Source organism: Nelumbo lutea, chromosome 1 (assembly GCF_056320005.1).
Source record: "Nelumbo lutea isolate HS-2025 chromosome 1, American lotus-T2T, whole genome shotgun sequence".
In the NCBI taxonomy this organism is placed as follows: Eukaryota; Viridiplantae; Streptophyta; class Magnoliopsida; order Proteales; family Nelumbonaceae; genus Nelumbo; species Nelumbo lutea.
Genome location: NC_142684.1, coordinates 127,798,868 through 127,811,152, shown reverse-complemented (window position 1 = coordinate 127,811,152; position 12,285 = coordinate 127,798,868). Strand labels below are relative to the sequence as shown.

Sequence of the window (12,285 nt, the reverse complement as noted above, 5' to 3'; positions counted from 1 at the left end):
TTTGGCAAATAAAAGAAAAAAAAATAAAAGAAAGAAAAAAAACCTGAGCCTTTGACCATTTGACTCTACTAAAAAGTGAAAACACAACATTGAAACCAACTTTATTGATTAATGCAATATAAACTTTAAGTATATAAACTATGTTTAAATCAAATTAAATCAGATAATATTGGACTGATTCGACTGAATAGTGGTGGATTCGTATTGTATCCATTTATAAATTGATCAAATTTGAATCACTCTTAACTAGATCCAGTTTTTAACAGATCAAATGACTATAAATCAGGATATGGTCGTATAGCAAGGGTAAAGTGCTGGGATCCAAAGGTTTAGGGAATCCCGTCAGATTCCATAAAATCTAAGTCTAATAAAAATTATTTTATATAATTTATAATTGATAAATTTAATATATTATATTTATATACATTTATTATAAATTTAAAATCGAATCTGATCCAAAATTTCGATATGATAATCGGACGTGGATCCGTTACAGTCTTAACCTTAGTATCACTATCCCTCGATTACAGGGTGGCCGTCCGCAATTTACCCAAAACAACTCGTTACCAAAACCATGCAAATGAACTTTCTTGGAACCTGAGTGACACTAGATCTTTTGTTTCTTTGTTATTAGACCATGAATATATTTTAGAAACCGAACTAATTTCGTCGGTTTTTAAAATTTTTTTAACTCAAACGGAATTATAGTTGAAATCTGAAATTTTGCAAAGAAAAATCAAAATCGAACCAAATAAGCACCGTAGCAGCTAGTAAGTATACCAAAAAATTATTGGATCATTGATTTATCGGTTTAACCGACGGTTTAATTGTTGGACCCATGAACTCATCAAAAAATGACCCGGTTCAACCGTGCAACACGTTAAAGCGGAAACCAACTGGTGTGGGTTGCGTCGGTTACCCACAACACCCATCTCCACTCCTCCCGTCCATTTTACACGAAGCAACTGATTTACCAGCCGCAGCGGCATAAAAATCAACTTCGCACGGCAACCGTGAACAAGAGGCGAGAGGCTATCAAAATTGAAAACCGACGTATCCATCACGTTCCGAGTCTCCGGCCCTCTGCTCCGAGCGGCTCTTACGAAACTACCTCTGCAAAATCGTTTAGATCGCTTCTTTCCCTGGACTCCCTTCTCGGTTCCTTCTCTATTGAGGATTAAGATGTACGGCTTCGAAGCTCTAACGTTCAATATCCATGGCGGATATCTCGAAGCGGTCGTCCGAGGCCACAGATCTAGCCTTCTCACGGCTTCTGACTACAACAATTTGTGCCAGTGCGAAACCCTCGACGACATCAAGATGCACCTCTCCGCCACTGAATACGGTCCCTATCTGCAGAACGGTAAATTGAGCTGGTCTCCATTTGAATTTCTGTCTATCTTAGAAATTTAAGGTGGAATATTTGTCAAGAGAGATAGCTAGTATGAGTTTTAATGCAATCACTCTGATCATCTGGTCTCTATGGATGTTTGATGTTCTTCACCTGAATTGTCGTATTCAATTAGTTGATCTTCAAGTCTCTAGCTATTTTTGCTAGTGAGAAACATATTTGGTTTCCTTCCAGTGTTCTAAAAGGAGTGTGAACGTCGATCCGAAGATTAAGTAAAACGCCCTGAAGCTCAACCTTGAGGCTCATATATAAAAGTACAATACACAAGCCTTACATCAACAGCATGTAATCTATACATTATTAAAGCAGGATTCTCATAACAACACTGATTTATAGAACAATTCCACATTTTCCTTGTGTATTTTTGTAATCTGTTATATCTGTAGATTGTCTAACACGTTTAAGGTTTACTTCAAATTTAAGAGCTTTCTAACAGCATTGAAGGATTTACAAGAATATAGCTTCTTTAAGCTTTTAGTATTCTGTGCTCCTTGTTTATATGAAGAACACAATCTTCTTGTATAAAACTATTCCTGTCTGTGACTAAGTATTCTTGAAAGAATGAGATCTCATGAGGCTTAAACCTCTCCACATTGAGGCTTAGGTGTCAAACACAGAAAGATCTTAAAGCCTCGGCCCATGCCTCTACCTCTTAAAACATTATTAGTTGTAATTATAATCTGGCACATCCACATTATTTCAAATAATATGTGGTCACAATGTCTTAATGCTTTTATCGTCATCATCCAAGCCTTGTCCCAACTACATGGGGTAGGTTATACGACTTCTGTTTTCCCGGTCCTTTCTGTTTAATGCTATAAGCATTATTAAATTATTGGCACTCGAATAATTTCTTAATACTTCTATGCATGTCCTATTTTGTCCTACCTATCCCTTCTAGCCCCTTCAACTTGCAACAAATCACTCCTTCTTATGGGTGCTGTTGATGGCCTTTTATGCATGTGACCAAACCATCTTAGTCTACTTTCTCTCATATCATCACATATTGGAGCTACTCCTAGGTTCCTTTGAATGACTTCATCTCTGTTCCTTTCTTCCTAATTTTTCCACTAAACCATCTAAGCATATGCATTTCTGCCACATTCATTTTTGGGCATGTTCTTTCTTAAAGATTTTATCCTTATAAATCTTTTATTTTATTATTTAAAATAAAGTATCATGTATTAAATAAGTACTATAGGGAGCACTAGTGTGAGTCATGTGCATCCCAAGAGTTGTACATCAAGCCCCATGGTGCCAAAGGGAAAAATGTTATTCAAAAGAAAAACAACCATCTATAGGGAGGGATTTTCCTGTATTCCTTGTATACAGTAGCCATGAGAATGTTGCACCCACCTTCCTCAACATTGCCTCTATTTGAGTCTTTGGTTCTCAAAGATGCAAAAATTTCTTTCCTTCCATGTTAAAGGGAAGATGACCATAGAGTTTTACCTCTTTTGCTTAATCCTTTTAGTTGCTAGCACAAAAAGATATCTATGGTTGATGCCTAAAAAAACTCCAATTATTCCCAAAAGTAATTAGAAAATGGTCCCATAGAACTTGACTTGAATGGAAATAAAGAAAATATGATTGGTGATTTTATCAACCAGTCCATACAGGCTACAGTATTATCAAATAATGGCATTTCTCTTCTAGTACTTAGTCAGTCCATTATAAGGCATTTGGCAAGGAAAGCAGTCCAAACCATAAATGCAATCTTTTATGCAATATGGAAACCTCAAATCCGATTACTTGGAATAACTTTTATCCACTGGCCCACAACTTTTATCTTCTTATTGCTACTATTATTATTGGGTTAATTCTGTACCAAAGTTTATTGCATATAAATATCTAGATCTTCTTAATACCATTAAAAGGTATTGATGATATTCATAAAAAAAAAAAAGGTATTGATGATACAATAATCCTGGGGAAAACCATTTTTAACTTCTCAGAGTACAAAACAGTGTAAAACATTGGTCTATAGTTAAAAGAATGCATCACCTTCATAATAAGAAGTATATTTATTATCTTTTATGCCCTTTGCCTATTGAATTGGATCTGGACTACTTGGTCCCATTTATTAGGTCCTTTTGTACATTTGAGGTTCCACATTGGCTGCTGTATGTTGTCTTTGCCACCAATGTTAATCTTGACAAATGTCTCTCTGAATTTCCTGTACCATTTAAATCACTGATTTCTTATAAGCTTCCTGCAGAGCCTTCCCCTTTGCATACAACTACAGTTGTGGAGAAATGCACTCTTAAGCTGGTTGATGAATATAAACACATGTTGTGCCAAGCGACAGAACCCCTATCGACCTTCCTAGAGTATATAACGTAAGTATAGCTTCAGATTTTTCTTTATAGAATTTCATAGCATTTATTTTGTTAGTAGCATACCTTGACAATTCAAGAAGACTAATTAATTGGAGAGATTGCTTGCTGATCCTTTTTTTTTTTAAATCAGCAACAAGTAAAAAGAATTTTATTAATAAAAGAGGAAAATTAAATATAGAGACCATAAACCTAAAAGGTTGGGATGATGTGACAAAAAATAAAAAGCAAGATGGGCAGTAAATCCAATAGCAATAATAAAGATAATGTCTACTAATAGAGGACCCCCAGTAGATTGACCACACCTTAGATAAAGCTCTATGCTGTGCTTTTTATTTTGATAAGTAGTGAATGACGATTAAATATTGTGACTCTACAGTATCCCGTGGTTTGTGCTTCTCCTTAACCCCCAGAATAGATGTAGGGTCTCCTGTTACATGAAACGTAATTCAAGGCTTTATTTGGACATATTTCATCCTCAAACAAGTGAGCCTTTTTTATTTTCAATTTCTCAAAAACATACTTACTCCCATAGCTAGGCAGAGAAACCCAAAAGCTAAAATCATCCACTTAGTTAATTCCCTAGGTCCAGGAGAAATTAATCCTATCACAGCCACGCTTAGCATACACCTTACCTAAACTCATTTTCACACCACTTTTAGCATACATACAGGCTACAGTTACTTTAGAATGTCCAGTACTACTGACTGTAATTAAATATCAAGCTTATTAACCTGTAGGTCCATCATTCTCCATCCTAGATCCCTTTAATTACTTGTCCATCTAAAAGTATTTTCTCGCTAGCCCAGGTGCCCAGCTTCCTTAGTCTGCCCTGTTAACAAATTTCAACTAGAGATCATCCATTTAGATACTCAACATTGGTAAATATAATAAATGATAACAGGTTGCAACTGTCAAACATTTTAAAACAACAATGTTTTTTGAAGATCAATAAAAAGAAAGTTTTATTAAAATTAAAAAAAAAATTACAAAAGAAAGCAAGCTGATGAGGCATCACCCAAAACAAAGATAGGAACAAATAGAAAACTGATCCAGACATCATATAAAAAACCTCAGTCTTTACCTATGGTTTTCCAAAATCTGCTCCAAAGTTTTCTGTCTTGATGCCTCTAAACTATGGAAGTAACATGACCCAATTCACCATCCTCGCACCAATGATTTCTCACAATTTTTCTTTGGACTTATGTTTGCCATCAAAAACACATGTTTTCCTCTTTCTTTCCATGCTTCCCAGAAAACTGCAAACGACACATAACTTCAGAAAATCTTCGCTTCCCACCTCCTGTACTATATGGACAATGGTCAAAAATGTCCTTAGGGAGCTGAGGTGACCACTGTTCCATTTTAGCCAACCGATAAAAGAAACCCCAGATAAAACTTGTGAAGTTGCAATCAAGCAACAGGAGTACAGTACTCTCAGCCTTTGACTCACAAAGAACACATCCACTTGCTCACCGAAGCTCCAAGAACCCCCTATTTACTAATGTTGTTCATTCATTTATCCCATTAAAAGATATTTTTAAAAGATAATTAAAATTATAAAATCATTTTTTGTAGGGATTAAGAATTTAAGATCCTTACACAGACTTGTTTGGGCTTGCCTCAAGGGTCTTGGTTGGTGATCCAGGGGCTTCGTCCCCGGTCCACCCATCGTACTTCAAAAAGAACAAAAAGTGCAAAATTTTGGATGAGGACCAATAGATATGGCCCTACACAAGACTTCACAGAGAAGATATATATATATATATATTTATTCTCTGTCACAGAGAAGAGTGACAGGAATAGACATTTGAGCGGCTTGTCATTAGACTCATTACACTTTACATCTAGTGAAAAGATTATCACTGTCCCAAAACTCATCTTGAATCTAGCTTAAAATATTGAAAGTATGCATGTATTTTTCTCATATTTTCTTTTTCTATTCCTTTTACAACAAGATAGTTCATTAATAAAAAGGTACAATACCAAAAGCCCTTGGGCAAAGAGAGGCCAGGATAGGAAAGATGAAGGCCAAATCTCAAAGCAAAAGAAAATAATAAAATACAAGCCACAGCATCTATGCTGGCAAAGACAATCCCCAAGACATAATCCATCTCCTAACAACTTCCCTGGAAAGGCCTACCTCAGGCACTGAATTGTCAGAACCCCCACCCCTAGTATGACACAAGGAATTCAGCCTGTTGTTTTCGTTTCTTTCCTTAAAACCTTCATGTCTTCACAATTCTGTATGGTGGAATGAGAAAATGTTCATTTGTCATTATTTTCTATAATGGTGATGGAAATATTCGTATTCCGCAAAAGATTAGAGCCTTCCACTCCAAACAATCCAGTCAACTACCAGGATGCAAAGCAAGCTGAGCACTCAAGTTCTACAACACTGGTAATAAGGAGAGCAGTGTATACGTAAACAAAGTTATCATGAAAAACAAATATGGACTTGCTTAAAACTAGTTTATCCATGACTACATGGTTCAGAAGGTTTTGCTAGGAGAACATTTAGAATAATGGAGGCTTCAGTGAATTAGGTAAATATGAAGAGAGAGTGAGAGAGAGAGAGAGAAGCACAAAATGGTGGAAGGGATGCATAACATGAAACGACAAAATTTCGGTTCATGCAGAATAAGTTAAATAGTTAATCTTCACAAGAAAAAACATAAAGAGTAAAAGAGATGACATCTTTTCTTACCCTATCCTATTAGGGATCGGAGGGTTGTACGCAACTGGCATGCTTCCCAGCTAATTAGGGTGGTAAAATGTCATAACTCATCAATACCAAGACCAAGTGCCATTTCATTGTAAACCCTTGGTTTCTGGCACCATTCTTTTTACCTTCACAGTTCCACCAGGTACAAGCATCCTTGTTAAAGTTGAGATTTATCTTCTACAAGAGCTAAACTTTTCATTATTTTTAGTTTTTATGAGGATTGTTATGGAGGGAGGTAAGCGAGTCGTTATCTAAAGAATGGCTTGTCATGCTAGGGGACTTTGGAGGAACACTGGAGAAACTAGACCTTTGTCCTCTAGATTGAAGATCCTGTCTACCTAGGTCCCCATGTCTGGTAACTTAGTTGTGGATTGTCTCACTAGAAGTGTTTATTTCATTGATGAGCTTTATCATGAAGCTAAAGTGCTAGGTCTAAGGCCATAATATTATGAGAAAACAGAAAGATGAATTACCCAGGTGAATGAAGTAGTTGGAGTTTGATGGTTTTTCTAAGAAGTGGATATTGTTTGACATTGGTCTTAATTTACTAATTACGTTTTTAGGAATTTCTCAATGTAGACCATTCTCTTTCTTATAAGTAATGGTACAGTCTAATAAATATACAAAAAAGTACACATAGTAGAAAACTTAAGTGCAGACATAGATATGAAGCTTGATTAATGCATGATGAAAAGGCCACTTGAATCCATTCCCAGAATCGTTAGGCACACTAAGTTTGCTTTTCAGATTGCACTAGAAATGGAAATGTTTATCTGGGTATGTGTAAACCCTCTTGTGATACCCTCTCTGCAAAGGAGTTTGGTGATCTTCAAATCAAGCTGAATAAGTTATTCATTTTGGATGCCAAAGATTTAACCTGTTGAATAAAATGATCCAAATACTAGGACCATCTAAATGAAACTCCATTATGCTAAAAACAACTTGAAAATCTCCCGTTTGATGAAGTTCCCTTCCAGATTCATACCCTAGTCTTATCCCATCAACAAAGGCCAAAATCTCAGATCTGAATGAACCCCTTTTTTCCTGCTGGGACTACAATCCCCACTTTATTTCACCTGTACTGTCCCTGGCAGCTCCTCCCACCAAGAATAGACCAGATTTCTATTATTTTGTCTAAGTTTAGCTTCACAATGGGGTAAGAGGCACCCACCCTGCTGTAATGGCTGTCTGTGGATACTTCCCTGGAATCTTCTAATTATCAAATCCAGAAAGATCACTTAAACTCTTCTGTAGTAAAAGGTGTGAGGAGCCATACTTATCGGGGCAAAATCTTTGTGGCTCCAATTTCTTGTCATTGATAATTTTAGCATTCCTTTCCTCCCAAATGCTCCGTAGGACTAAATCCTAGTTCATCTCCATAAGATCTCCCCCCTTCTTGTTGAAGGAGAGAGGAAGATGAGGTAAAAAGTATAAGGTGTTGAGATCAAAATTAGGACAGACAATGATTCTGTATTTTGTTGTTTTTTCCAGGTATGGTCACATGATTGACAATGTTGTTCTTATTGTAACTGGAACTTTACATGAGAGGGATGTTCAAGAATTATTAGAGAAATGCCACCCTTTGGGAATGTTTGACAGGTAATGTCTTTATCAAGCAGTTCGTCTAGTTTTTGATCCTTAACAGTCCATGCTCATCTTCTTTTTCTTTCTCAGTATTGCTAGCCTTGCAGTAGCACAGAATATGCGTGAGCTTTACAGATTAGTGCTTGTTGACACACCATTGGCTCCATATTTCTCTGAATGCATTACGTCTGAGGTATTGACCTGGTGAATTCCATATATTTTAGATATTTGCATTTTTCTAGCACATGAGCTAGGGGTGTTCAAATTCGGCTACCAAACCAAACCGAAAACAGAATAAACCGATATATATTAATACATATGTATGTATGTATGTATATATATATATTATTACAAATTTTATTTATTAATATAATATATAATATTTATTAATACATATATTATTTATTAACTTGTCGAGCTTGTTAATGGGCCCAAACTGAATTGAATTTGGTTCGTTATGACAACAAGAGCGGTTCGGTTCGGTTTGTTAGAATGCCCAAACCAAAATGTTGGTTAGGTTCTTGGTTCTAACTAAACCAACCAAACAAACACCCCTAACATGAGCAGTGAATTTCTAAAGCCAAAAAATTGTTTTCTGTGGTTTTTTATGTGAACAGTTTTTAGGACATTAATACTTTGTAACCTTTAAACATTTATATGGTGGGATATAAATTAGCTTTGGGACAATTAGTAATATATTCTTTCATTTAGCCTACTTAAAAGGTAGACACTCTTAAATAGTAGTCCAATAGATAGGTATACTTCATAATTTAATTTCTAATTTTAAATATTGCTTCTTGTCACGCAGATAGAATCTGTCAATATGCACTAGTTGAAAATGATCTGTTTTTTCAATTTTGTTTAAGAGAGGACAAAACTTCATTTCTAAGCATGAAAAATGGTTGTTTCCACATTTATACTGTTATTTCATTATCTTTGTTTTGCACCTTCTATAGGACTTGGATGACATGAACATTGAAATTATGAGGAACACTCTTTACAAGGCATACCTTGAAGATTTCTATAAGTTTTGCAAGGTGAGCATTATTTACAAAGTTTATAGAGAAATGATCTATTGAAATCTATGTGAAAGCGTCTAAAGTTATATTTTCAAGCAGAAACTTGGAGGTGCTACTGCAGAGATTATGACTGACCTTTTAGCCTTCGAGGCTGACAAACGGGCTGTCAATATCACAATAAACAGGTAGAGTGTATAACTGTATATAAGTGTGCATGTTGTTGTCTCATGCTGCCAGTTTTCTTTAGGTATTTTGATACTCTTCTACACTTCCACATATGGAACTTTTACATGCCTGTGGTTTCCTTTTTGCAGTATTGGCACTGAGCTGACACGGGATGACCGCAAGAAGCTCTACTCTAATTTTGGTTTGCTGTAAGCTTCTCCTGCAAGCCTTTTTTTTTTTTTAGCCCGGAATGAAGATTTTACTAATTATATTGTATTTCTGCTTTGTAGATATCCCTATGGGCATGAGGAACTTGCGGTCTGTGAAGACGTCGATCAGGTAAGTTTCTTTAACAGAATTCCATTTCCAACATTGGAAGGATTATCTTCTCTTCTTGTTTATGTTCTTTAAAGGATCTTCCACTATTTGATGAAATAAAATGTTAGCAACCTTTACTGCTTTCTTAAGTTGGGCTTACCTGTTAGTCAACACCGTGCATTACTTGTCTGGTCAGTTATGAATAGTTGATTTGTAATGTACATAACAAGAATTTATGAGAATGCGTTTTCATGACTTAATTTTAAGAACCATGAATGCTTTCTTAAGTTGGACCTGTTAGTCAGCATTGTGCATTACTTGTTTGGTCAATTATGAATGTTTGACTTGTAATGTATATAAGAAAAAACTTTTAGATATGAAAATGTATTTTCATGATTTAAGTGACTGTTACGTTACGCAATGTTAATCCTTGCAAAAGGACTAAACACTATCGTTGGCCTCTTGTTTTGTTCAATCTGAGAACCACAAATATCCTGTCTGTAAGTGTAGTGGTATCTTTCTCTGAAGAATAACCTGCATATATTTAATACAAATGCAATTAAAAAACCTAATTATTTTGACATGAAGCCCAATAGAGTTCTTGATTTCTATTTTCTAGATGTATAGTCCTCACTTTTCCTTGTCATTCTTTCTGATACTCAACTCATTGTGCTTCTACTCATAGCCTTTCATGGATTGGATTACTGTTGTAGGTTCGTGGTGCCCTGGAGAAATATCCTGCTTACCAGTCTATTTTTGCCAAGTTATCTTATGGAGAGAGCCAAATGCTAGACAAAGCATTTTATGAAGAGGAGGTGAAAAGACTCTGCTTGGCCTTCGAACAACAGGTACATACTTCGGGCACCATGAAACCAGTTTCGTTTTGTATTCTCATGTAAATATTAATTTGAGGGGACAGGGCATTAAGCTTTCATGGTTTACAAGCTAAAAAATCCACAGATTGGTTGGTCAATTCGTTGAGCCAGAAAGTGTTTCAAGACACGAAACTATACTAATAAATCTATTAACTAGTCCATTTATGGTAAAAAAGTGCCTTACATTTACTTTTTTATTTTATTTACTTACACTATGATGTTATCAACATGAAGAATGATGATTGATTTTCTTTTTGATTTTCAGTTCCATTATGGTGTTTTCTTCGCATACATGAGGTTAAGAGAGCAGGAGATCAGGAACCTAATGTGGATATCTGAGTGTGTGGCACAGAACCAGAAGTCCAGAGTTCATGACAGTGTCGTGTTTATATTTTAGATGCTTCAAAATCCATCACATAAAATGAAAAGTTCCTGGCCTTTTCTGTATTCTTTTCTACATCTCTTATTTTATTGTTGTAGGTTGCAGAGATTGCTTCTGCTACTTCCCATGTAACTATTTCCAAGTTGCACGGGTTAATAATTATTAATAAGTAATCAGAATTTATGTATGTATAGGAAAGAAATCCGTGTATGGATTCAGTGTTTTTTTTTTTCAAACAAGTTTTCAAATTGAATTTTATCTTTGCCCGATAATACATTATGGAGGACTGAGGTCGCATTTATTATTTCTTTATCTTTTAATTTACCTTGTACGTAGGTGACAAAATAAATAAATATTTTGTGAAACAAGACTCATTTTTTGAGAATCCACACAAACACTTGAAATAGACATAAAATTGGATAAAACACTATAACATTGTATTCTTCGAATGGTGAATCAGAATTATAAATTGGCAATTCCTAACAAAATCAAACTATAGAACGAAAGTAATTATAATGCATGAAAAAAAATAAATAAATAAATAACAAAAGTTGTAAGTTGAGATAGCTACCATCTTGGGAGAAGATTCACAACCCAATTGAGTTCCTCTTCTGGCGATATTACAAAACTGGATTCAATCTAAGGTTCAAAGTATCGATACATATCGTTCCGGGACTTCTCCGATATGCCCCTACAGTGGGTGTATAGGGGTCTGACCGGTTCAGCGGGTGGAGCTCAAAATCGGTCCTTTGAATCAGTTTGGAAAAAATATATAAAAAAAAGTAAAAAAAAAAAAAGTTATCAATTCACCTGATACACCCCTATCAGCGTATCGGGTGTATCGATATTTTGAACCTTGGTTCAATCTATATAAAGTCCACCCTCCCTTTTATTTTATGGAGAAATACGGACATGCCCAATGCAAATTTCTGAATCTCACTGCAGATCTATACACATTCAAAATGTTAAATACCCACACTTTATGCACCAATGCCTGTGAATTGATATCAATTCCAAGCTAACACCTACCCCAACAGTACTTTGGCCTACAATTCTGACCCTGGGCTGAACCATCATTCTCCCTTTATTTTATGCCATATAAACCTTTGCTGGAATAATCACTTCCAAGAGTTTAGTACTTTTTAGTACTTAAAGAGTAGCACATACTATATTGACGGGTCTTGTTGCTTCTATCATCAATGTTGAATCATGAAAAGAAAATTTTGTTAGTCATTCTCCTTGCCACTTTCTTTCTTGAGAGAGACGGCCAAGTGCTAACAAATAGCGTCTGATCTTCTTTCAGTACCATTTCTTATTTTAAGGACTTATCTCCTCACTGAGTTTTTAACTATAAAAAGGAGACAAGTCCTTAAAAGAAGGAATGCCAAATGCAGCCTAAACACGTATCCATTCACCTCCTTGGCCAAGAAACACTGATAAAAGAGCTCCATTACATTCCACTAAAAACAT

The 12,285-nt window shown here is 35.5% G+C and overlaps 1 protein-coding gene across 1 annotated transcript; it reads left to right on the top strand.

The window, feature by feature from the left end:
* Positions 1 to 905: 905 nt before the first annotated feature.
* On the top strand, positions 906 to 11,119 carry LOC148877457 (V-type proton ATPase subunit d2). The gene is made up of 10 exons (XM_088941479.1): positions 906 to 1,363; positions 3,630 to 3,750; positions 7,964 to 8,071; positions 8,147 to 8,249; positions 9,013 to 9,093; positions 9,175 to 9,260; positions 9,390 to 9,449; positions 9,531 to 9,579; positions 10,272 to 10,406; positions 10,699 to 11,119. Exons 1-10 carry the CDS (start codon positions 1,183 to 1,185, stop codon positions 10,828 to 10,830), a joined length of 1,056 nt encoding a protein of 351 aa, XP_088797605.1. The 5' UTR covers positions 906 to 1,182; the 3' UTR covers positions 10,831 to 11,119.
* The last annotated feature ends 1,166 nt before the right edge of the window (positions 11,120 to 12,285 follow it).

Bases quoted from the DNA above. Each gene is read 5' to 3' on its own strand.
- LOC148877457 (XM_088941479.1), top strand. From the start codon at position 1,183: ATGTACGGCTTCGAAGCTCTAACGTTCAATATCCATGGCGGATATCTC. The intron at 8,072-8,146 runs GTAATGTCTTTA...TTTCTTTCTCAG, and splicing joins CCTTTGGGAATGTTTGACAG to TATTGCTAGCCTTGCAGTAG. The intron at 9,580-10,271 runs GTAAGTTTCTTT...TTACTGTTGTAG, and splicing joins TCTGTGAAGACGTCGATCAG to GTTCGTGGTGCCCTGGAGAA.